Source organism: Lepidochelys kempii, chromosome 1 (genome assembly GCF_965140265.1).
Source record: "Lepidochelys kempii isolate rLepKem1 chromosome 1, rLepKem1.hap2, whole genome shotgun sequence".
Classification (NCBI taxonomy): domain Eukaryota; kingdom Metazoa; phylum Chordata; order Testudines; family Cheloniidae; genus Lepidochelys; species Lepidochelys kempii.
This window is the reverse complement of record NC_133256.1, coordinates 160,548,629-160,573,599: the sequence shown is the minus strand read 5'-3', so window position 1 is coordinate 160,573,599 and position 24,971 is coordinate 160,548,629. Positions and strand designations below refer to the sequence as shown.

Genomic DNA, 24,971 nt, shown 5'->3' with positions numbered 1-24,971 from the left:
CACTTTTCACATTTTCATTTTCACAAGGGGGGAACTGCCATTGGGTTTTCTAGTGCATACCCTCCCCGGCTGCCAGTGGTCACATCATAATGTGTATAGGTTATTAGTGTTGGTGCCCATGTTTTGTGACTCACTAAATATTTGCCTTCTCCAGAAGGCAATGGGTTTAAACCTTCAAAAGCATTTCTGGGGCTTGTACAAAGAAGAACACCCAGAGTGAAGTTTTAAAACTTTGTTTAAAAATAATCCCTGTCCCCATCCAACCCAATTAAACAGCCTAGTATTACCTTTTAGACGTGCTCCTCTGGCAGACAGAGTTGAGGCTCTTTTGATCTACAAAATCTACCTAAGTCCTATGTGGCAAACAGCCCCTCTAACTAGGAGTTCTGGTTCATATTCAGGCACAGTAAAAATGTTCATAGTGTAAACAAAAACTCCTCTAATTCCTCTGTAAAACAATATAAAATCAATGGTGACATTTTAATATAAACCAAAATTATGACCTGTTGGCCAATATTAATCAGCGATAACACAAATTGTCTGCATCATGCAAGTTGTGTTCCTATCAAAGGCTTGTCTATGCCAGAGATAGGAAGGAAAATAGAGTGCATATTCCCCCTTCAAAGTGGAACTCTCCTTTAAGGCACATGGGAACATTACATCCTGTTTCCCAGGACTGTACAAACATGGGCCAGATCCTCCGTAGGGGAGTAGCCACCGTGTATCATGCCACCAGTGTAATCTAGGGGTCCTAAAGTGGCTTAACTGGCCCAGGAAGGATCACCTCCCTAATCTTGTAGTGATATAAATTGACATAGGCACTCTTATGCCTCACACATCCCCACCTGCTCTCAGCACTGGAGTGAAAATAGAACATGATCTGTGGAAAGAGGGTATAGCTTGGATGTCCCTCAAGTATGCCAGTTCTTGGGTAAATGTGTGGCTCCCTGTAACTGCTGCAGTTCATCACAGGTTAAAGCAAGCCTCAGACCGCTTCAGAAAGGCACAAAGGGACCAGCGCTACATAGCACACCATCAGGAGTGTGAAAAGTTGAACTTTAAACTACCTTTGTGCACACCACTCTCCTGGGAGTATTCCGCTTCTGAATACCCTTCTGGGCATGGTAGATTCTATTGAGCATTTCTTTTTAAGTCTGAGCATATTTCTGTTGTGTTTTACTCAATGCTTGGGAACGCATGACAATGAGTGACACTTTTGCAGAAAGATAACCCTTCATATCATGTGTGTTTGCATTGACTGAGATTTTAGGGTATTTGTTAATCTCAAAATACCAGGGCTCCTGTAAAATATTTGTTTTAAACTCCCCCAAACATTTCTTTTGCCAGTCATCCCACTGCCATTCTGTCCTGTCCTCTATCTGCATTTTGAGTAGAACACTTAAGTATGACAAACTAGGGATGAATTTGCTTAGATATGCTGACATACTCGTGAATCTCTGAAAGACCTCCTTGTTTTGGGATCTGTTTGTACAATTGCCATCTTTCTGCACTCTGATCAAAATCCTTTGTTACTCAGGCTGTGTCATGAGTGACTAATCTGATTCTCCCTGATCAGCATTTTTCCTGTTCGCTTTTTTTCTCTCGCTGCAGACTATAACAGTCTCTCATTGTGGTGTGCTTCATTTTGCCCCGAATCAGCAGATAATGAACAGTCATTTCCTTCAAGTATAAATTCTGAAAGATCTGGGATTCTCAAAGACCCAGTATGGCCATTCTTATGTTCTTATGTAATACTTTGGTACCAAGTCACAGCAGAAGACAAGTCACTTTAACATAGATCTACTAAAAGGGAAGTGGAAACTGCAGAGCGAAACGCTTTCTGTACTTTGGATTGGCCCAAACCCTTGCATCCAAAACTGAAAATACTTTTTGCATTATGAAATGTGGATTCTCAGCTGTTCTTCTGAGGCAATTTGGTGGCTGTATTCAAATCCTTTGGTTCTATAGGAATTCTTAACTAGTTTGGTTTTACTACAATGACTGTACTGTTAATCTAGGCCTTAAAAGTTAGGTCACCATAGTTATGGTGCTCAGGAGGGATGTGATGTGTAGACATGGCCTTAGTCAGTGCTATTTGCATTTGCTCAATAACATCTAATTTTACCACCTGGTTGAATTCAGCTTTTACTTTCTGTCAGTCTAGTGTGATTTTGCTTAAGGAGGACAAGGGGAGGAGGGATAGCTCAGTGGTTTGAGCATTGGCCTGCTAAACCCAGGGTTGTGAGTTCAATCCTTGAGGGGGCTTGTCATAAATATAAAGGGAAGGGTAAACCCCTTTAAAATCCCTCCTGGCCAGAGGAAAAATCCTCTCACCTGTAAAGGGTTAAGAAGCTAAAGGTAACCTTGCTGGCACCTGACCAAAATGACCAATAAGGGAGACAAAATACTTTCAAAAGCTGGGAGGAGGGAGAGAAACAAAGGGTCTGTGTCTGTCTGTATGCTGCTTTTGCCAGGGATAGAACAGGAATGGAGTCTTAGAACTTTTAGTAAGTAATCTAGCTAGGTATGTGTTAGATTATGATTTCTTTAAATGGCTGAGAAAGGAACTGTGCTGAATAGAATGACTATTCCTGTCTGTGTGTCTTTTTTGTAACTTAAGGTTTTGCCTAGAGGGATTCTCTATGTTTTGAATCTAATTACCCTGTAAGGTATCTACCATCCTGATTTTACAGAGGGGATTTCTTTACTTCTATTAAAAGTCTTCTTGTAAGAAAACTGAATGCTTTTTCATTGTTCTCAAATCCAAGGGTTTGGGTCTGTGGTCACCTATGCAAATCATAGAATCACAGAATATCAGGGTTGGAAGGGACCTCAGGAGGTCATCTAGTCCAACCCCCTGCTCAAAAGCAGGACCCATCCCCAATTAAATCATCCCAGCCAGGGCTTTGTCAAGCCTGACCTTAAAAACTTCTAAGGAAGGAGATTCCACCACCTCCCTAGGCAACGTATTCCAGTGTTTCACCACCCTCCTAGTGAAAAAGTTTTTCCTAATATCCAACCTAAACCTCCCCCACTGTAACTTGAGACCATTACTCCTTGTCCTGTCCTCTTCCACCACTGAGAATAGTCTAGAACCATCCTCTCTGGAACCACCTCTCAGGTAGTTGAAAGCAGCTATCAAATCCCCCCTCATTCTTCTCTTCCGCAGACTAAACAATCCCAATTCCCTCAGCTTCTCCTCATAAGTCATGTGTTCCACACCCCTAATCATTTTTGTTGCCCTTCACTGGACTCTTTCCAATTTATCCACATCCTTCTTGTAGTGTGGGGCCCAAAACTGGACACAGTACTCCAGATGAGGCCTCACCAATGTCGAATAGAGGGGGACGATCCCGTCCCTCGATCTGCTCGCTATGCCCCTACTTATACATCCCAAAATGCCATTGGCCTTCTTGGCAACAAGGGCACACTGCTGACTCATATCCAGCTTCTCGTCCACTGTCACCCCTAGGTCCTTTTCCGCAGAACTGCTGCCTAGCCATTCGGTCCCTAGTCTGTAGCTGTGCATTGGGTTCTTCCATCCTAAGTGCAGGACCCTGCACTTATCCTTATTGAACCTCATCAGATTTCTTTTGGCCCAATCCTCCAATTTGTCTAGGTCCCTCTGTATCCTATCCCTGCCCTCCAGCATATCTACCACTCCTCCCAGTTTAGTATCATCTGCAAATTTGCTGAGAGTGCAATCCACACCATCCTCTAGATCATTTATGAAGATATTGAACAAAACCGGCCCCAGGACCGACCCCTGGAACACTCCACTTGACACCGGCTGCCAACTAGACATGGAGCCATTGATCACTACCCATTGAGCCCGACAATCTAGCCAGCTTTCTACCCACCTTATAGTGCATTCATCCAGCCCGTACTTCTTTAACTTGCTGACAAGAATACTGTGGGAGACCGTGTCAAAATCTTTGCTAAAGTCAAGAAACAATACATCCACTGCTTTCCCTTCATCCACAGAACCAGTAATCTCATCATAGAAGGCGATTAGATTAGTCAGGCATGACCTTCCCTTGGTGAATCCATGCTGACTGTTCCTGATCACTTTCCTCTCATGTAAGTGCTTCAGGATTGATTCTTTGAGGACCTGCTCCATGATTTTTCTGGGGACTGAAGTGAGGCTTACTGGCCTGTAGTTCCCAGGATCCTCCTTCCCTTTTTTAAAGATTGGCTCTACATTAGCCTTTTTCCAGTCATCCGGGACTTCCCTCGTTCGCCACGAGTTTTCAAAGATAATGGCCAATGGCTCAATTGGTGAGGATTTTTACCAAACTGTTCCCAGGAAGTGGGGTGCAAGGGTTGGGAGGATTTTTGGGGGAAAGATGTGTCCAAACTATGTTTCCCAGTAAACCCAGTTAGAGTTTGGTGGTGGCAGTGGAGATCCAGGGACAAAGGATAAAATTAATTTGTACCTTGGGGAAGTTTTAACCTAAGCTGGTGAAAGTAAGCTTAGGAGGTTTTCATGCAGGTCCCCAAATCTGTATCCTAGAGTTCAGAGTGGGGGAGGAACCTTGACATGGTGGCAGAGTGGTGGGATTAACCTGAAATCATTTTGAGGTCAATTTGAGATTTTTTTGAACTAGAAATACAGATTTTAAAAAGGATTTTTTTTTTCCTTTGGGGCTTCTGGAAAGGAGGTTCAACTGAAAGCAGCTAGTTTTTTCTCTGCTTTGGGACCAGAGCAAAGACAAAAGGGGATTATCTTTGTGAATTGCAGGTTTTCTTTGCCTGGAGGCAGGGTACTTAACTCCTGCAGAGAAATTCACAGTCTTCCAACCCAGAGTTTTTTTTTTTCCTAAAAGTAAACGGGGGGGGGGGGGGGGGGGCGGTGTTCTACCCATTTGCCTGGAGACAAAAGTGGCAGGGTTTTGGTTTTTTTTTAGGATTTTGATTTTTTTACAAGGAGCACCGGTTTGAAAAGGAATTTTTTTTCATTTAGGCTGCTGGTAAGCAGGTTTCCAAGTAGTTGGAGGTTTTTTGCTTTGATTTGGGACCAGAGCAGAGACAAAGGGAATTGTCTTTTTCTGTAGGCTGACAATCACTATCAGAGAATAGGTATCCTATTCCAGCACAGCAAAATTTTACAGCCAAGTTTTGTTTGTTTATTTCTAAACCTCGGGTGTAAAGTTAGTTAAAAACAGAGAGGTTAGGATGACAGAATCCACGGCTCAACAAAAGCAGGAATTAGCCAGATTTCAGGCTGAGGAAAAACAAAAGGAACATGAAAGACAGATAGAACTCATGCGGCTGGAGAAGGAGGTACAGGAGGCTGCCCACAGGAGGGAAATGGAGGCAAGGAAGCATGTGGAGGAGGAGAAGGAAAAAGAGAGGAAGCATGCACGGGAGATGGAAAAGGTAAAAAGGTAAAAAAGGTAAAAAGGTAAAAAAGGTAAAAGGTAAAAAGCAGAATATACCAACAAACCCAAGCAATCCTTCTCCAGGTACCACTTCCCATCCTAGAAAGTTCCCCACCTACAAGGCAGGCGATGATACTGAGGCCTTCTTAGAAAACTTCGAAGGGGCCTGCCTTGGGTACAGCATCTCTACAGACCAATACATGGTAGAGCTGAGGCCGCAGCTCAGTGGACCCTTAGCTGAGGTGGCGGCTGAAATGCCTAAAGAACAGATGAACAAGTATGAACTGTTTAAATCCAAGGCGAGAGTCAGAATGGGGATAACACCCGAGCATTCTCATCAGAGGTTCAGAGCCCTAAGGTGGAAACCAGACGTGTCATTTACCCGACATGCCTACCACATTGTGAAACATTGGGATGCCTGGATATCAGGAGCAAGTGTTGAATCTCCAGTAAATCTGCCCTTCCTAATGCAAATGGAACAATTCTTAGAGGGTGTTCCTGAGGAAATAGAAAGATACATCCTAGATGGGAAGCCCAAAACTGTAATCGAGGCAGGAGAGATTGGAGCCAGATGGGTGGAGGTGGCAGAGAAGAAGAAAACTGGTCGCAGTTGGAGCAGAGACCAGAAGGGACAACCCAAGACCACATCCTATTACCGGGGTCTGCCCAAGGCCCCACCTACCTCCCAAAGAACCTTCCAGACACCTTATCGTCCCACCACCCTGTTGTCCAGCAACCCACCTCGCCCCAGTGACCCGTCAGCTGGACGATGTTTTAAATGTAACGAGCTGGGGCATGTAAAGGCCAACTGCCCCAAGAACCCCAACAGATTAAAGTTCATTGCACCGGAATCACACCAGAGGTCCGCAGGCCCAGATACCTCCCAGATACCCTTGGAGCGGAGGGAAACTGTGAGTGTGGGCGGGAAGAAGGTCACCGCATGGAGGGACACTGGAGCACAAGTGTCAGCTATCCATGCTTCCTTAGTGGACCCCAATTTAATCAACCCAGAGATCCAAGTGACGATTCAACCCTTCAAGTCCAACTCTTTCGATTTGCCTACAGCCAAGTTGCCTGTCCAGTACCAGGGCTGGTCAGGAACGTGGACTTTTGCAGTCTATGATGATTATCCCATCCCCATGCTGTTGGGGGAAGACTTGGCCAATCATGTGAAGTGGGCCAAGAGGGTGGGAATGGTCACCCGCAGCCAGGCTAAACAAGCCGTGAGGCCTAGCTCTGTTCTGGAAACTTCTACCAGGACCCGGTCAGAGGTGATGGAGCCGGACCCCAGGCCAATGTCTGCAACAGCAGTAGTGGATCCAGTCCCAGAGACCCAGATAGAACCAGTCCCAGAACCGGAACCCAGTTAGAGTTTGGTGGTGGCAGTGGAGATCCAGGGACAAAGGATAAAATTAATACCTTGGGGAAGTTTTAACCTAAGTTGGTGAAAGTAAGCTTAGGAGGTTTTCATGCAGGTCCCCACATCTGTACCCTAGAGTTCAGAGTGGGGGAGGAACCTTGACAGGGCCATTTAAGTATCTGGGGCAAAAATTGGGGATTGGTCCTGCTTTGAGCAGGGGGTTGGACTAGATGACCTTTCTGAGGTCCCTTCCAACCCTGATATTCTATGACAAGGGGACCTATATCAATAGGATGTATTAAAGGATCCCAGTCCCTTTATCAAGTCATCAAATGATTTAAGAATACCTTTTTGCATCCTGCTCAGTAGACAAAGTTATACACTCATTTGATCATCTACATTTACAGACTTATCTTCAGCTCAAGCATATATGGATCTTTCTGTTTCATCATTTCAAATTCTATGAGAAGTATTTGTTCTTCTCTATATGTGCCTGTGTGGCACTGCATATGGGCTCATTTTGTTCCCATTAAATGAAGCAAGTTATGTTTGCAATTTGAACATGCGTCAGTCACTAATCGTTTTGTGTAAGTTTGCTGTGATTACATTGCATTTAGCACCAGTATCTATTTTGAGATTTGCTTTCTGTTCATTTATTTCCAGTGTCACAGACCAGTTTGCTGTAGTTCCTTGATCTGTAAATGTATTAAGAGACCCAACAAATAATTTTTTGTGTTGTCATTGTCAGAGATTTGAGCTCCAGCTGTTTATCCAGGATGTATTTTATTTTTATATTGCCTTGCAATATGTGCTAAGCAATATATGAATGAAGCCATTACTATCAGGGGCCCTCAGCATTCAGTTCTTGGTACAATACTATTTAACACTTTCATCAATGATATAGATGATGAGATGAAATCTTTTGCTGGTTAAATTTGCAGGTGACATGAAGATTGATGGGATAGTAAATAAGGAGGAGGACAGGTTACTGTTACAGAGTGATCTGAATTGCCTGGTTAAATTATCACAATCCTACAAAATGTGTTTCAATACAGATGAATGCAAGGTAATACATAATGGGAAGAAAGAAATAAGGCTATGCCTACAGGATGGGAGACTGTCTTGGAAAGCAGAGACTCAGAAAAGGACTTTGGGGGCGTCATTGTAGAACAAACTTAACATAAGCCCTCTGTGCTATGCTGTGACTAAAAGGGCTAAAGCAACCCTTGGACGAAGTAAAAGGAAAATATCAAGTAGAAGTAGGCAAGTGATCTTGCCTCTGTGCGCCACACACAGCACTGATGAGACTGCTACTAGAGAGCTGTGTCCAGTTCTAGAATACAGAGCCCACACTCCAAGAAGGATGTGGAAATACTGGAGAGAGTTCAAAGGAGGTCCACAAAAATGATCCAGGGGCTGGAAAACAAGCCTTTTGATAGGAGGCTCAAGGAGCTCAGTCTATTCAGTTTTTGACAGAGAAGGTTGAGAGATGACTTGATCAATGTGCCTGGTTGTTTACACATGCAACAGATATCTGACACTGAGGGGCTTTTCAATCTTTCAGACAAAGGCATAACAAGATCCAGTGGCTGTAAGTTTAATTTAGACTAATTCAACCTTGAACTAAGATGGAATTTCTAGCTGTGAGAGTAATTAAACATTGGAACAGCTTAACAGGGGAGGTGGTAGACTCACAGTCTTTTGGGGTCTTTAAAACAAGTTTAGCTATCTTCCTAAAAAATATGTCTTAATCCAGTTTCTGATAACAATTCCATGGCCTGTGTACACCGGACAATCATAGTGGCCCCTTTTGGCCTTAGAGTCTTTAAATCTATGAATCTATTGCTTTTATTCCATGTGTGACACTGCTCCCCTCATCCTGTATGCCTTTCCATCGTTTATATGCAGTGTTGTTGTAGCCATGTCGGTTCTAGGATATTAGAGAGACAAGGTGGGTGAGGTAATATTTTTTATTGGACCAACTTCTGTGGGTGAGAGAAACAAGCTTTCAAGCTGCACAAAGCTCTTCTTCTGGGAAAGGTACTAAAAATGTCACGGCTAAATACAAGAGCGAACAGATAGTTTAGCCTTAGCTGTATACACCTATTTTAAGGCTCCTGTACACTGCCAGAATGGCATAAAGGGCCTTAGTGTAAATGAGAATCAAGTCCTTGATATTTTGAATCTAAAGTAAAACCAGCCTATAAGTTAAAACAAAACAAGGATTAAAAAATAAAGTGTTAAGTTTAACATATTATCATTTCACACTCGATGCAAACATCTTTGGGGAATTCCATGGTAGAAGTTTGCACATAGCACACAGTTCTTTTTGCATTACCTATGAATAATTGGGAACAGCAGGTACTACAATATTTTCACATTATGTCTAATCAGGGGTTCAGATTAGATTTTTACAAAGCACTGTAAAGCAGTTTATCACACTAGGTTCTACAGGCTTGATTTACGCTTGTGATAGAATGATAAATAATGGAATGGGATGCTCTGGAAAATTTAGACAGCAATAAATGTTATATCATTTTCAAATCAGATCAGAAACAAATGTGATTTCATTGGGCAGGGTTGAGCACACAATTAAACTGAGCATGCTTTTAATTTTAAACCCAACCATACTGCTGATGCCTTTTGCAAATGTCATGTCTGCTTCCGTTGTTGAAGTAATTCTTTTAAAGTGAGGTGAAAACAAAGGTTTTCTGTGGCACAAGAGGCACCAAATGGAGTATAACGACCAGTCCAATTCAGATTTACTGTATTTTCCCTGCTGAATACAGTTTGTATCTGAAATCAATTTACCTTAAAAATTAAAATGTATACTTTACACAAGGTATAAGAAACATTACCTGTTGCCTCCACCATGCCTTCTAGAATTACAACAATTTCTAGTTCCTCTTTGGGCAACTGGTCTTTGGAAATCTCCCAGAAAGGACTCTGCTGGTTAATTTCATGGCTGATGATCAGTGGTGAAACCAAAAAGAGACGATCATCCCCTGTGTAATAACCTACGTTGATATCTGTCTGGTTGAGTGGTATAAATTCCCCCTCCTTTGTCTGTTTAGATTTGATCAACTTGGCTCGTATTGATGCCTCCACAATGTGTGAATTCCTAAGGTCCCCTACTCGGAACATCAGGCACAGCTTCCCATCCCGCATGGAAATGACTGCGTTGGTAGAAAAGACCAGGGTTTCTGCCCTCTTCTTGGGCTGGGATATTTTCACAAACATGCAACCAACCATGAAAGCATTGACAATAGAACCTAAAACAGACTGAACTAAAAGCAGAATAATTCCCTCGGGACATTTGTCCGTGATGACCCGATAACCATACCCGATGGTGGTTTCTGTTTCTATTGAGAATAAAAAGGCCGAGACAAACCCATTGAGGTTACTGACACATGGGGTCCATGTATTGTCTCCTATATGTTCCATATCACCTCGGATGTAAGCAATTAGCCACCAGATCATTCCAAAGAAGAGCCACGTCACCGTGTAAACCATGACAAAAATCAAAAGGTTGAACCTCCATTTGAGGTCGACTAAGGTAGTGAAGATATCACTCAGATAACGATAAGTCTCTCTCACGTTCCCATGGTGGACGTTGCATTTCCCATCTTTCCTAACATACCTCTGAATTTTTCTCTTGGTACATACTTTGCTTATGTGTTTTGGAAGATCATCTCTAGCTTGTTTGGGCAACTTTGGCTGCTGTATCGTGACAGGGCTCTCCACATCCTGCTCCATTGAGTCTTCTTCAAATACGCTAGCTGCCATTAAAAAAAAGACATTAATATTTATGTGTTTACGGACAATTGAATACGCACACAACTTCCTTCTATATTAGCAGTAGGAAACAAGTATTAATTCACTATCTAATAGAAATAACTTTGAAAGGAAACTTTTTCTTATGTCATGGGCTTCCTATCTATTATTTCAGAGATTTGATCCTGTCTACACCAGTGTTTAAATTCTGCAACAAATATTCAAATAAATGTTTTATCCCCTTTGAAAATGTAATACATCAGTCCTGCTTATAAGCCAAGAATGATCTTCTTGGAGATAGCACTTATATAAATGAAGAAACAGATCTGCTTTGGGGCTTAAGTCACCAATATGAGCAGAGAAAATGAGCAATTTTTAGACTATTTTTTTTACATTGATGCCATTACTAAGGGGAAAAGAATTAAATACATGTAAGTGGTTTTAAAAAACACTTTATTTTCTGCTGTCATTGACCTCAATGGAAGAAAGTTTGGGCCTTAGAATAATATACACCAACAGCAATTCTAACTAATTGCTATACAAAATAGATGTATTTATATTGAGCCTGAGCAGTCTGTTTCCTCCTCTCACTAATGTAAAACACACAGTACTTCAGAAGTTGGTGCCATGCTAGTTTACTTGGGTGAGGACCCAAGAATGAGGCTATTAATCGTAGTGCACCTTCCTTTCTATGGATGCGAGCCCCTAGCCACTCTCATATCTGAGTGCCTCCCAAATATTTAAAAAACGGAAACAACAGTAACAATCTCTTTCTCTGTCCCCACTTCCTTCCCACCCTTTTGAGAGAAATAGCTTGATTAGTTTATACAGTTTTTGTTTGTGTGTGAGAATGTGGGGGTGTGAAAAACTTACTGAGGGAAAGCTAAGTCAAATGAACGAGTTTTGCACGTCATTCTGAGCACAGGGAGACCTGTGGTTATTCTTATTTCTTGTAGGAATGCATTTCGAGCTCCTGTGTGAATTACAGCTCCTGCTCTCCCAAACCTCACCCTATTGGCTGATTTTTGTTGTTCCAATAGAATATAGTGGAGGGAGAAGCAGTCTCTCAAGTAGCTAGAAGCAATGCCATAGAAGGCTTTGAATATCAAAACAGAGGCCTTGAACTATGAGATTGGCTCTAGTTCAAAAGGAATTATTTTGGGGCTTGGAAATCTATGAATCTGTGAATTAGGCTCTCTATTCAGATTGCAGAACGCTTAGGTGATTTGTTTTTAGCAACCGGTGTAGCTAAGCAGATGGTTTGCTGAGTTTTGAATCACTTCGAGTTTTTTGGGATGTGTATGGCTTCATTCCTCTGGAGCAGAGTCAGAAGCTCTCTGTAAAATTCTAGGTGCAGGTAAAATACACATGAAAAGAAGATGTCGCAAAAATACAACTGTCTCTCTACCCCATCCAGCTGTCAGCCATGCCCTTGTCTACCCAATTGCCTTTTCTGTGAAATAAAGGCATGAAGGTTGGTAGTAGCATTGAAACCTGCTAGCATTTTTGTGTGTTCATGTTATGGACTCCATCCTGTGTCATTTTCTAATCTTGTTACTATTTCTTTAAAAGAATTTTATTCCAGCTGATTTCAGGGGCAGCATTTACAGCGATGTTCCAACAAGTCAGTTCTGGATGAATTTATCCCAGCTGGTGACAGTGCTGCCTTCTTGGATTACCACTAATGCAGTATAATGAAATAAACACATAAAAAGCGCATTCAAGAAACCTTTTGGGGCTGACTTAAACTAAAGCCAGGAAATTTGGTGTTAAGGCTTTACACTCTATGCTTAACTCACAATTGTGTCTAAGGGAATTTCAGTCCCTGGAATCCATAAAATCAATCCAGTAGCAGCCCCTTGAAATAGCCAGGAGTGGGTTATGAAGCCTCTGGCTTAGAGTTTTAATGTAATGTTAGTTAGACTTGTAATGTCCATGTAATGGTTTATTATATTTAAAATGCTTGAAATATTTTGCTTTCCCATTATAGTTAGACTCTGGCATATGCAAAGAGACACTGTGTAAGCTTTGACAATGCATTTCAGTCTTTGCAGATGGTCTCTGCTGAGTTTTGTTATTCAAGCAAACTTTGTTGCACAACTCCAGTTCCGAGCCTTTCTTGAGCAAAGACTGCAAGTGGCACCAAATAATGTAGTGGAACTAGGAGGAGACAAGCACACTAATTTCACTTGTGGTTTAAGAATAAATTTGAAAGGATGTCTCCAGAGATTGAACTTCCCAGCAACCAGGTACTGCACTCTGTAGCCTACTTTGTAGGTTTATTTTTGCTTTTAAAGCACTTATTAATACTGCTATTACTTTGCATTTATTTGGCATATTTAATTTGAAGCTCACAAAGTGCTTTATGTTAAGTAAGATCCTCCACATTGAGTGATCTGAAGCACAAGAAAGGTTTAGGTCCAGAATTTCCAAGGTGGCCACTGATTTTCTAGTAGAAATGAGCAGTCCTTATGCACCCCAGAGCACAGGGAGTGCAGAGACTTCTAGTGTGAGTGGCCCTCACAGACCTCTCTCTGTTGAGTGGGGGGAAGCCTCTTTCACACCCATAAGGCTATATAAGAATCATAGAATCATAGAATATCAGGGTTGGAAGGGACCTCAGGAGGTCATCTAGTCCAACCCCCTGCTCAAAAGTAGGACCCATACCCAATTAAATCATCCCAGTCAGGGCTTTGTCAAGCCTGACCTTAAAAACTTCTAAGGAAGGAGATTCCACCACCTCCCTAGGCAACGCATTCCAGTGTTTCACCACCCTCCTAGTGAAAAAGTTTTTCCTAATATCCAACCTAAACCTCCCCCACTGTAACTTGAGACCATTACTCCTTGTCCTGTCCTCTTCCACCACTGAGAATAGTCTAGAACCATCCTCTCTGGAACTACCTCTCAGGTAGTTGAAAGCAGCTATCAAATCCCCCCTCATTCTTCTCTTCCACAGACTAAACAATCCCAGTTCCCTCAGCCTCTCCTCATAACTCATGTGTTCCAGACCCCTAATAATTTTTGTTGCCCTTCGCTGGACTCTTTCCAATTTATCCACATCCTTCTTGTAGTGTGGGGCCCAAAACTGGACACAGTACTCCAGATGAGGCCTTACCAATGTCGAATAGAGGGGGACGATCCCGTCCCTCGATCTGCTCGCTATGCCCCTACTTATACATCCCAAAATGCCATTGGCCTTCTTGGCAACAAGGGCACACTGCTGGCTCATATCCAGCTTCTCATCCACTGTCACCCCTAGGTCCTTTTCCGCAGAACTGCTGCCTAGCCATTCGGTCCTGCTCACATTCTGGTTCTTTGCATACAAAAAAACAAACACTTCAAACTCACGTTTATTAACCAAAGACAATCACTAACTTTAATCTAAAACTGTTTCAATAGAACATCTTACAAATAGGTGCTCACAGAGACTTAGATTATGTTGGAGACATCTGCATGGATCTTCAGCCAATTCCCAATGCCAACCTCTCTAGACTGTCAGGCAGTCTCCGAAAAAGTTAAACTCAATACTCCAACCTTTTCACAGCAATTCAAGATACCCAATTAATCCTATTACTCTTTCCACCACCCAAGCAAGTCATAACCAAACGTGTCCTCCTTGTGGCTGTCAGCAACTAGACATGCTCTCAGTCTGGAGTTTAGCTCCAAAGGGAAACACAAGAGCAGCAAGTCCCTAACTAAATGATGCCCGGAATGTGCATCTGTGTGTTGACAGAGATGCCAGGCAAACATCTTTTAAGCACCTGGCAGGATCCCTTGTACATCCCCAGGGCCAGTGAAAAGTCACACATGGGTGGTGCTGTAGCCACAAGACATTTAGTCTAATGATATTTTTACTTGGTATCAAGCCAATTAGCTTATGCTGTTTATCTCATTTCATTCTCTCTGCAGTTATATAATGGTTGTCATAATTCCAGGGACGCAGGAGTGAATGGCTGCTATCTTACTTGAAAGCTATTTTTATTCTTAGTGGTTTTCTTCATGGCAAACATATATAGATAATTAACCCACATGCTGAATAAGTATTTTCTACCTTGGACTGTTTATAGACCAGTCTGCATTAAACATGTGTGAACACGATGGCACAGGTAGCAATACCCTGGCTATTTAGCATATTCTGTTCAATGTAATACTCAGTGGGGCATCCCTTAGATGGTTAAATTTTGTGCCTAGATGCCTGCAGGGTGCTCATGTCACATTCTGTCCAATTACATGAATGTGTAAACATTAATAAGTCCGCTTACTGGTTCAGTCCTATTTAATCATAGCAGTACCTAGCGATGCGCATTTGTTCTTGTCTCTATTACTGTGAACTCAAAAAGGAATCCTCTAATGGCTTCACAAACAAAGCGATCTGTATAGTCCTGGATAACGGGAATATGATACTACTGATGAACTATTGTATGGGAAACCAAAAGTATAGCTCTGTCATTAGCTTCAGGGCTGCAGGTGAACAAAAATTAATAACGATACCTTAAGTGTTGTTGTTAGTAGTGGCAATAGTACTTATTTGTATTGTGGTAACTCGTGGTAACTCCTGGGAGCCCCAGTCATGGACCCAAACTCCATTGTGCTAGGGGCTGCCAAACAGAAGAAAAAGACGATCTTTGCTCCATAGGGCTTATATCTCTCTAAATGAAATACTCATATCAATGTGACTGTAGAGCAGTGTGAATGTATATTACATTGGAGGTGACAATATACAAAATTATTAAGTGGTTTTGCTAAGGTCAGTATGAATTATAACTAAGGCTACGATTTTATCCCGGAGGTTGTGAAATCTGTGACTTCCAGTGATCTTTCGTGACTGTAGCCCACAGCGGCCGGGAGCTGCAGGGTCCCCCATGGTGGCCAGGAGCCACGGGGAGCTCCAAGCTGTGGAGGGCGATGGGGGTAACCCGCAGCTCCTGGCTGCCACAGGTGGCAGGGTCCCACAGAGCTCTGAGCTGTGGGCAGCAGGCGTCCCTCGCAGCTCCAAGCCGCGGGTGGTGGGGGACCCCAGAGCTCCGAGCAGGGACCTTGAAGCTGCTCAGCCACTGTGGGCGGTGTGGGGACCCTGTAGCTGAACTGCCCATTTTGTCATAGATATTTTTAGTAAAGTCATGGATAGGTCACTGGCTTCCGTGAATTTTTCTTTGTTGCCTGTGACCTGTTTGTGACTTTTACTAAAAATATTCATGACAAAATCTTAGCCTTAATTACAACCTTTACCATTTGCAACAGAACTCTGGTATAAATAGAGCCGCATGAATGTTCCCTAGTGAAAGCGGCAAAGAGTCCTATGGCACCTTGCTGCTTTTACAGATCCAGACTAACACGGCTACCCCTCTGATACTTGTTCCCTAGTGAATAACTTATGAGATGAATTAAGCCTCTTTATGGGTCTGTGAATTGTTTGTGTACAATTTACTATCTCGTCCAATTTATTAGTAATTGAAAGTTATTCACCTAGTTTCAAAGAAGATTATTCTCAAGTAGTTCATTGCAGGTATTTAAAATTAATGCAGCATTAGTTAGTTTTGATTATAGTTTGACTTAATTTACGTGGTATTCCTCTCCTTTCCTGGTTGGATGTGTGTAATCTTTAGAATTAAGTTTATGGTGCAGATGCTTACATTATAAACTGCAATCTTGCTTTTTGTTAATATTCTCTAATATTCACTTTAACTTTGCTGTTTTCCTCATTGTTCCTGCCAATAAACTCCTTTACTAGAATATTTGTGGAATTGGAACAAAAAGTGACATGAAAACAATAACTTTTTGATTTGAGTGGATATTTATAAGGATACATTTGGGCAATATGATATTTAAGCCTTCTATCTGAATAATCTCTATAGCCCAGTGGTGCCCAAACTTTTCCTGCTGCGCCCTTGCCTCCCCCCCCCACAGTTATGGAATCTGTCTGCGCCCCTTCTCCATTGTTGCACAGTTGACTCAGCAGAGCAGCTTGGGATGAAGGCGGAGCTGGGCTGGAGGCGGAGTATGGGGTGGAGCTGGGCTGGGGGCAGTGTGGAGCTGAGGCTGGGGTCAGAGCTGGCCTGCCGGCAAAGCAGGGCTGGGTGGTGCTCCCTCCTTGCCCCCCATGGGGGCTGGCCTGGGACCTGCCACGCGTCCCCCAAACATTCCTCTGTGCCCCCCTAAGGGGGTGTGCCCCACAGTTTCTGGACCACTGCTATAGCCAAACTGAGTGAATGAGGTGGACATCAGTTACTTAATATGCCACTCCAGTTTGTTTCCAGTAACATAGTTTATTACATTATTTCTGATGCCTTCTCCCTATGAATTTGTTAAGCAAACATTATATCTGGCTCTCCAGGAATCCAGCTGTTCCCCATTGCTGTGGTGAGATTGTCGGCCCCTCTAGATCAGGAGAGGACTGTTCAGCTGCATAGTGCAAACAGATGCCTGCTCTGTCAGAGCTCCTGCTCTGCTGAGTCTTTGCTGCTCTTTCTCCGCCCATGCTCCAGACCCAGGCTGGACAGCGAGCCACACAAAGCGTTGCCTTTGGTTTTGATGAGGACAGTCACAGGGGCTTTGAAATGCCTTGCCAGGTTTCCCTGGCTTGGTTTAGGCGCTGTCTCAGCTCTGTAAAATCTCAGCTTCGCTGAGCCCTGGGCTCACACTAGCAGATATTTTCAGAATGGGGAGAGATATGCTTGCACGGTGAACTAGACTTTTATTTATACTTGTGATGAGCAAACCTCTAAAGAGTCAGTTAGATAAGGAAACCTGCCCCTCAAATCTGTACCTTACACACATTATTCTAACATCTTAAATAAGGATTAGTGCCTCAATTCAGCAGGGTAGCTAAGCCCATGAGTAGTCCCATTGAAATCCATGGCACTACTCACATGCTTAAAGATAGTCACGTACATCAATACTGTGCTGAATCAGAGACGAGGGCAGGATGGCTCTTGGTGGACAAGGTTGACTGTTATTGTTCCTCTGAGCAAGATCAATAGGCACACCTATCTCCAACTACCTAGCACTTGCTATTGCTGACAGGGCACATTCTCCCAGGCTTGCGGTGCATCCTCATTCCCTGTACAATAGACACTCCCTAGACAATTGCACATGCATTCCCTGTCACATTTTACCCATTCAGCTGCAAAACTGTATGGAGGGCCAGGTAGGGAAGGCTGTGCCTCCCCAAACAGCCTGGCCCCTGCCCCCTATCTGCCCCCTCCCACTTCCTGCCCCCTGACTGCCCCCCTCAGAATCCCTGACCCATCCAAGCCCCCTGCTCCTTGTCCCCTGACTGCCCCAACCCTATCCACACCTCTGACAGCCCCCCCAGGACCCCACCCCCTATCCAACCCCCCGTTTCCTGTCCCCTGACTTCCCTCCCCCGAATCCCCAACCCATCCAACCGCCCCCTGCTACCCTTCCCCTGACTGCCACTCCGGGACCCCCCGTTCCCCACCCCCTTACCATGCCGGAGCAGGCCATGCCGCCGGGCTGCCCAGCCGGAGCGGCGGGACAGAGCCCTGGCAGTCCAGCACGGCACGCTCAGGCTGGCGGGGGAGGAGGGACAGCAGGGGAGCGGCTGTGATCTAGCCTCCCCAGCCGGAGCTCAGGGGCCAGGCAGGACGGTCCCGTGGGCCGTAGTTCGCCCACCTCTGAGTTACGGGTTACTGATGATGCACGGAAGTGGACTGCAGCTGATAGTTTACAAATGGTGGTCCCTCGTGGAAATCTACAAAAGAGATGCATAATCCAGAGTGTTGGCCAGCGTTCCAGGCTGGCATTAAAATCAGAGGGATAGGTAAGTGCATGGCTGTTCACAGAGATGCAGGAGCAATGCCCCACCATGTACAAGAGAATTAAATCCTTTGGGCATGAAAAGGGGGGGTTCCAGCCATCCCTCTTCCCTCTGAAAGATCAGTAGGTGGCAAGTTTAACACAGAAGGAGGCAAGGATCAGCAGCAGGGAGGGTCTGAACAGCATCAGATCAGACTAGCTACACAGTCATTCTAAGTACCACTGTATAGAAAAAGAGAGAGAAGGAAAAGAGGAGAAAACGGTCTCCTCCCACCCAGCTGTTCTGAGAAGTAGTGGGCCAGACTCAGACGCAGAATGAGTGGGTATAGGCTCCTTTGACTTTATGGGACCTGTACCCATGTATCCCAGGTCTGAGTTTGTCTGCAATAAATACAAATTCATTGGTTTGATTTCTCTACACCCTAATGAGAAACAAACCTTGCCACACTGTGGTTGTTTACAAACAGGTAACATACAGTCTGATCTGTGGGTACCTTGGTAGGGGTAAGTCTGGGACAAGTATGTGCTATCTCTGTGCAGAGAGGCCCATATGTATGGGTGCTTGTTAGACCCAGGTACAGTTCTGGGGGCAGTTATATAACTCTTCCTGCTCTGTGACAGAGATTAACTTTCAGAAAAGTTTTCCTATGTTTTCTGTCATCAGTCCAATTCTGTTGTAACTGACCATCATATCCTCCTCAGATCTAGCCGTCTTTTTGAGAAGACAGCCAAGATACAGAGGATGCATTTTTACCCTCGAGAGATTAGTCTCTATATTGCAGCAGCTCCCAGCAATGGTGCAGCCACACCAGTGCTAAGCCACTAGTGTAGATGCAGCTTAGGTTTCTCCCATTAAAAATATCCTCCCTATACCAGAGCTTGCACCTTCTCTTCCCCTTGTGAAGCTGCACCACTGCTGGAAATTGCTGTAATGTTTCACAATGCAAACAATGCCTTAGTAGCAATAGCTTCAAATGTTGGCCAAATGCTTTACCTCTGATACTTTAACGTAAAGTATATGTCTCCCAGCGTAGCTGAAGAGCGGCAGCATTACTCACATGGCCTGTGAGATTTCCTTTGTAGCTATCTGACTCCTGATATTTTTCTCAGAGGACCTTTGTTTACTCTCAGTTTCCACTGGCCTGTTGGTAAGGGTTGGTTAATATTGCATAAGATGTACTAGTAGGAGGTGACTGGGCTCTGCTGACTTGTTGTGGGGTGTAGTTGGAAAAGGAGAGAGTCAGCGTACAAGAAATACCCATGTCTGAACGTCATCAGTTAAAGACTGCTTATGGTTATATGCCTCATTTTGTGACTCTGTTTACTATTAGCCCAGAAATGATTGTTCCTGAAGTGAGAGACTAACAGTGTAGATGTCTTGATTTTCTCAATAGCTGCTAGTTTTCTGTCAGTGGTCAAATGCCCAAGCAGCATTATGACATATGGCAGGGCCTGGCTGAGTTCTGGATTTTCCACTCATTTTCTCAGTTAGTTTTCAACAGATGGAAGAATGGAATAACTTGACGTAGGAATGCTTTCTGAGATCTCTGCTCTCTGGTGCCAGTCATAAAGAGCTTGTAGATCAATAAGAACTACTTCAGCAATGGAGAATAGTGTATGTTATTGGCCTGATGTCACTGTGAAAAAGGGGTAGAATGATTGCTATTTTCTGATCAATGACGCAAGAGCGAACATCATGTAACAGGAAGAATTTGGTGCAGGTATTGAAAATAGTTGATTTTTTACAATTTGAGGTATTTGGATTGGATGCAAATCACCCCGTATGTGTCTGTTCCCTGATTGGAATCAGAAGTCTGATGTGAATACTGACAACAATGAATTTAAAACTTGGATATTCTGCAACATTTGGCTGTTTTGGTGAAGCTTTCTGCTGTAAAATCATGCACGAGAACATTCATAGGAAGTGAATGCTAAAGGCACATGGATGCAGTTGAAGTGAATTTGTTTAAAATTCAAATGAAAATCAGCGAATAACTTTTTTCAGTATTTGCCCAACTCTAGTTATTACAATTTTCTGTAACAAAGAGCTGCATGTAAGACGCTATTCACTAATCCAGATATTTCAGCTGCTTCTGAAAGGTGTTGAAAGTAATGTTGAACCCCCATTTTACTTAGTATTGCATAGAGCTGTGCCAAAAACTTATTTTTGGTTCACTAGCCGTTCTGAAAAATGAAATTAATTTCATATCGAGCTGAACATTTTTCAAAATTTTCAGCAAATCGAAAAAAAAAAAAGAAAGAAAGAAAACATTTTCTTCACCCAAAATGAAATGTTTCATTTTGAGCTTTTTCTTAATTTTTGTTTTAAATTAAATACAATTGAAGGACATTTTGAAACATCAAGTTGTTTTAAACCAAAAAATCGAAATGTTTAGAAAATGTCAAAATGAAACATTTTGATTTTTTTCAGATTTTTTTTTTTAACCAATGCAATTCGGCAAAATGGACATGCAATCATTGAATGTTTTGGTTGACACAAATCTGAATTTTTGGCTGAGAAAATGTCCAAAATTTTTTACCCAGCTCTAGTATTGCGTGTGCTACTTCCAGTGCCTCTGCTTAGTAGCATTGGTAATGACCACAGAGCGCTGCTATCAGGTTCTGAAAAAGGATTGTACGTAAGAACTTCTACTCTCTCAGATTAAAATAATTATTTGGATGCATGTGCATAGATCAGTGGTAAAAGATATGACCTTTCCCTTTGCTTCTGGAAATGTGCGCTGCTTTGATCAATAAATATAAGGCATAGAAATATGGGAAAAGAATATTCACCTTTGGAAGGAATAGCTTGGCTCAATCAATATGCTATACCAGTCCTTTGAAGCTAATATCTTATACAGTGGAATATACCTGCAGATGAAGGACAAGAATTTCTATTACTTTTCAAGAGACATGGGCTGGAGATACAAAATATAGATCTAGATTTGAGCTCTTCAGTCTGGGGATCATGAATTTGGGAAGACTGTGAACATTTAACTTTCTTCTGAAAAGTACATAGCTGTGATCTATGCAGAATGGATTTTTTTGTTCAGGGGTGTGCTGACTTATGCATATTCCTACAATTCTCATCCTTGGTATTGCCAACTTTTATGATTTAGTGTGAGTTTTGTGGTTTTGCTGTTTTTCCTGAAGCCCCAGCTCCTGGAGTCAGTGAATTACATGGGAATCTCAGATTTCAGTTTTTTAAAGTGAGTTTCCAGAGATTGCAGAGAAAACCTTGAAAATGTGAACCTTATATGCTCAAAAAGAAGACAAATAAAAAGAAGCCCAACGTTGTTTTTTAAAAATCTCTTGATTTCTTTTGGAGGGCTAATGATTTTTGAATGCTTATGTTTGGTAATACTACAACCTCATTGTTCAGAGGGTCTCTCACACTTGTCTCTTCTTCCTCTCCATCGCTGTCACTAATGGTATGGCTATACTGTGGAGACTATACCAGCATAGCAAGGTATACCAGCATAACCCCATAGTATAGATGCAGCCTACACTGACAGGAGGGGTTTTTCTGTCAGTGTAGGAACACCACCTCTGTGAATGAAGTTAGCTGCATCAACAGAAAAATGCTTCCATTGACACAGCTGCTTCTACACTGGTGTCGGCACAGCCATCTCAGTCAGGGTGTGTTATTTTCACACACCTGACCAACGTAGCTATGTCGACTAACTTTCACGGGTAGACCAAGCCTAAGTTTGTTGGGCTTTTTCTTTTGCCTAACTGCTGCAGAATATTTGTGAAATTGCAGAAGGGTCCACTACTCTCTCAGTTTGGGGATGAGAAAAGAAAAAAAGGCGAAACACAGCCAGAGCTTTTGTTTTTAACTGATCCTGTTGCTTTCTTGTCTGATAACTTCTTCCCAATCTGCTACAGATTGCAATGGTTTATGCTCCTAGTCTTCAGGTTTTACAGGTGGCCAGAAACTTCTGCCTTCCACTATCCTCAATGGAGAACAAGGGAGATTTTCATGTTGTGTTCTTGTTCTCTTGAGAATGAAAATCATTAGAATCTGACAGTGACATCTTCCTAGACTGGGAGGAAAAAGAGTTTGTGAATTCTGCTGTTGAATCTCATGATGTTGATTTACCAGTGCAGGTGTATTTACCAATATTATCTAACTATCTTATGTAAATAAGAGTCTTTCCTTTGATTTGCTTCAAAGTTCAGTGGCTTTGCTCAGAAAAATAAAACTAACAAGCCACAGTGAGCTGTGATTTATAGTTTATTATTATTCTTCTTATAGTAGTAGAACCAAGGGGCCTCAATCAGGATTAGAGCCTGCTTGTGCTAGGAGCTACAAACCTATGTAAGAGCGTAGGGTCCAACGGATTGTTGCCCTGCACTTTGTGTAGTCACACCAATGGAAAGTGGTTGCAAAATGTTACCGCTCTGATTGAGTAGTGTTTTACATCCATTTTGCATTCATCTTGTGCTAGTGTAAATGACTGTATATGGTGCAGACAAAGACTGACCCAAATAGACAGGACAGATAAAGTGTGAGGAACAGGAATGCAACAGATAAGCAGACTGACCAGAATGGGGGGTGGTTAGTAAATGTCATGCTAGTTACATTTTTTGTGGGGGTGAAGGGGGTCTGGTGCCAGTTCATGTGAAGGCCCCAGGCCTCACTGAACACTGACAAATGCATAGCTGGAAACCAGTCTGTCTCACCTGTATGTTAGTATTGCTAAGATAGATATTAGAGTTGTAAGAATGTGTTTGGTGTTTAGACCTTAGAAGTAGCTTGTAGGATGCTGCATGCATTATTAGTCTCACTTATTGGTACCCCATGTTATAAAACAATAGCAAATGTTTTCATTTCATTGGCACTGTGTAACTCATCAAACAGGAAAGAAGCCTTCTATAATGTAAATGCTGGCTTCCTACGGAAGACATTTGGTCCTGCCCAAAGAGAAGGCCTTTGAAATCAAATGAGCTACTTTGACACCGGGATACCGGGAGGAAGCACAGGCAGGAATGTCTGTGAGGGGAGGGCTCCTGCCTCATACTGGCAATGAGGGGCGATCAACAGGTTATCTCAAGTGCTTATATACAAATGCACAAAGCCTTGGAAACAAGCAGGGAGAACTGGAGGTCCTGGTGATGTCAAGGAACTATGACGTGATCGGAATAACAGAGACTTGGTGGGATAACTCACATGACTGGAGTACTGTCATGGATGGTTATAAACTGTTCAGGAAGGACAGGCAGGGCAGAAAAGGTGGGGGAGTAGCCCTGTATGTAAGGGAGCAATATGACTGCTCAGAGCTCCGGTACGAAACTGCAGAAAAACCTGAGTGTCTCTGGATTAAGTTTAGAAGTGTGTGCAACAAGAGTGATGTAGTGGTGGGAGTCTGCTATAGACCACCGGACCAGGGGGATGAGGTGGATGAGGCTTTCTTCTGGCAGCTCACGGAAGCTACTAGATCGCATGCCCTGATTCTCATGGGTGACTTTAATTTTCCTGATATCTGCTGGGAGAGCAATACAGCGGTGCATAGACAATCCAGGAAGTTTTTGGAAAGCGTAGGGGACAATTTCCTGGCGCAAGTGCTAGAGGAGCCAACTAGGGGGGGCGCTTTTCTTGACCTGCTGCTCACAAACCGGGTAGAATTAGTGGGGGAAGCAAAAGTGGATGGGAATCTGGGAGGCAGTGACCATGAGTTGGTTGAGTTCAGGATCCTGACGCAGGGAAGAAAGGTAAGCAGCAGGATACGGACCCTGGACTTCAGGAAAGCAGACTTCGACTCCCTCAGGGAACGGATGGCCAGGATCCCCTGGGGGACTAACTTGAAGGGGAAAGGAGTCCAGGAGAGCTGGCTGTATTTCAAGGAATCCCTGTTGAGGTTACAGGGACAAACCATCCCGATGAGTCGAAAGAATAGTAAATATGGCAGGCGACCAGCTTGGCTTAATGGTGAAATCCTAGCGGATCTTAAACATAAAAAAGAAGCTTACAAGAAGTGGAAGGTTGGACATATGACCAGGGAAGAGTATAAAAATATTGCTCGGGCATGTAGGAATGTTATCAGGAGGGCCAAATCGCACCTGGAGCTGCAGCTAGCCAGAGATGTCAAGAGTAACAAGAAGGGTTTCTTCAGGTATGTTGGCAACAAGAAGAAAGCCAAGGAACGTATGGGCCCCTTACTGAATGAGGGAGGCAACCTAGTGACAGAGGATGTGGAAAAAGCTAATGTACTCAATGCTTTTTTTGCCTCTGTTTTCACTAACAAGGTCAGCTCCCAGACTGCTGCGCTGGGCATCACAAAATGCGGAAGAGATGGCCAGCCCTCTGTGGAGATAGAGGCGGTTAGGGACTATTTAGAAAAGCTGGACGTGCACAAGTCCATGGGGCCGGACGAGTTGCATCCGAGAGTGCTGAAGGAATTGGCGGCTGTGATTGCAGAGCCACTGGCCATTATCTTTGAAAACTCGTGGCGAACCGGGGAAGTCCCGGATGACTGGAAAAAGGCTAATGTAGTGCCAATCTTTAAAAAAGGGAAGAAGGAAGATCCTGGGAACTACAGGCCAGTCAGCCTCACCTCAATCCCTGGAAAAATCATGGAGCAGGTCCTCAAAGAATCAATCCTGAAGCACTTGCATGAAAGGAAAGTGATCAGGAACAGCCAGCATGGATTCACCAAGGGAAGGTCATGCCTGAC

General features: G+C 43.3%; 1 protein-coding gene across 13 annotated transcripts in view; it reads right to left on the bottom strand.

The window, feature by feature from the left end:
- Positions 1–24,971, bottom strand: part of KCNJ6 (potassium inwardly rectifying channel subfamily J member 6) — a 237,211-nt gene that overhangs the window by 57,230 nt on the left and 155,010 nt on the right. For 10 of the 13 annotated variants that reach the window (XR_012160918.1, XR_012160919.1, XR_012160924.1 and 7 more), the window contains one exon: positions 9,600–10,520. Coding sequence is in view for 1 of the 13 variants with exons in the window: in XM_073360849.1 (XP_073216950.1) it covers positions 9,600–10,520 (921 nt within the window). In the remaining 12 variants the exon portion in view is untranslated. Of the gene's footprint in view, positions 1–9,599; positions 10,521–19,288; positions 19,312–21,087; positions 21,166–24,971 lie in introns of those variants that run through there. The other 3 variants (XR_012160929.1, XR_012160927.1, XR_012160935.1) reach the window with 2 other exon arrangements.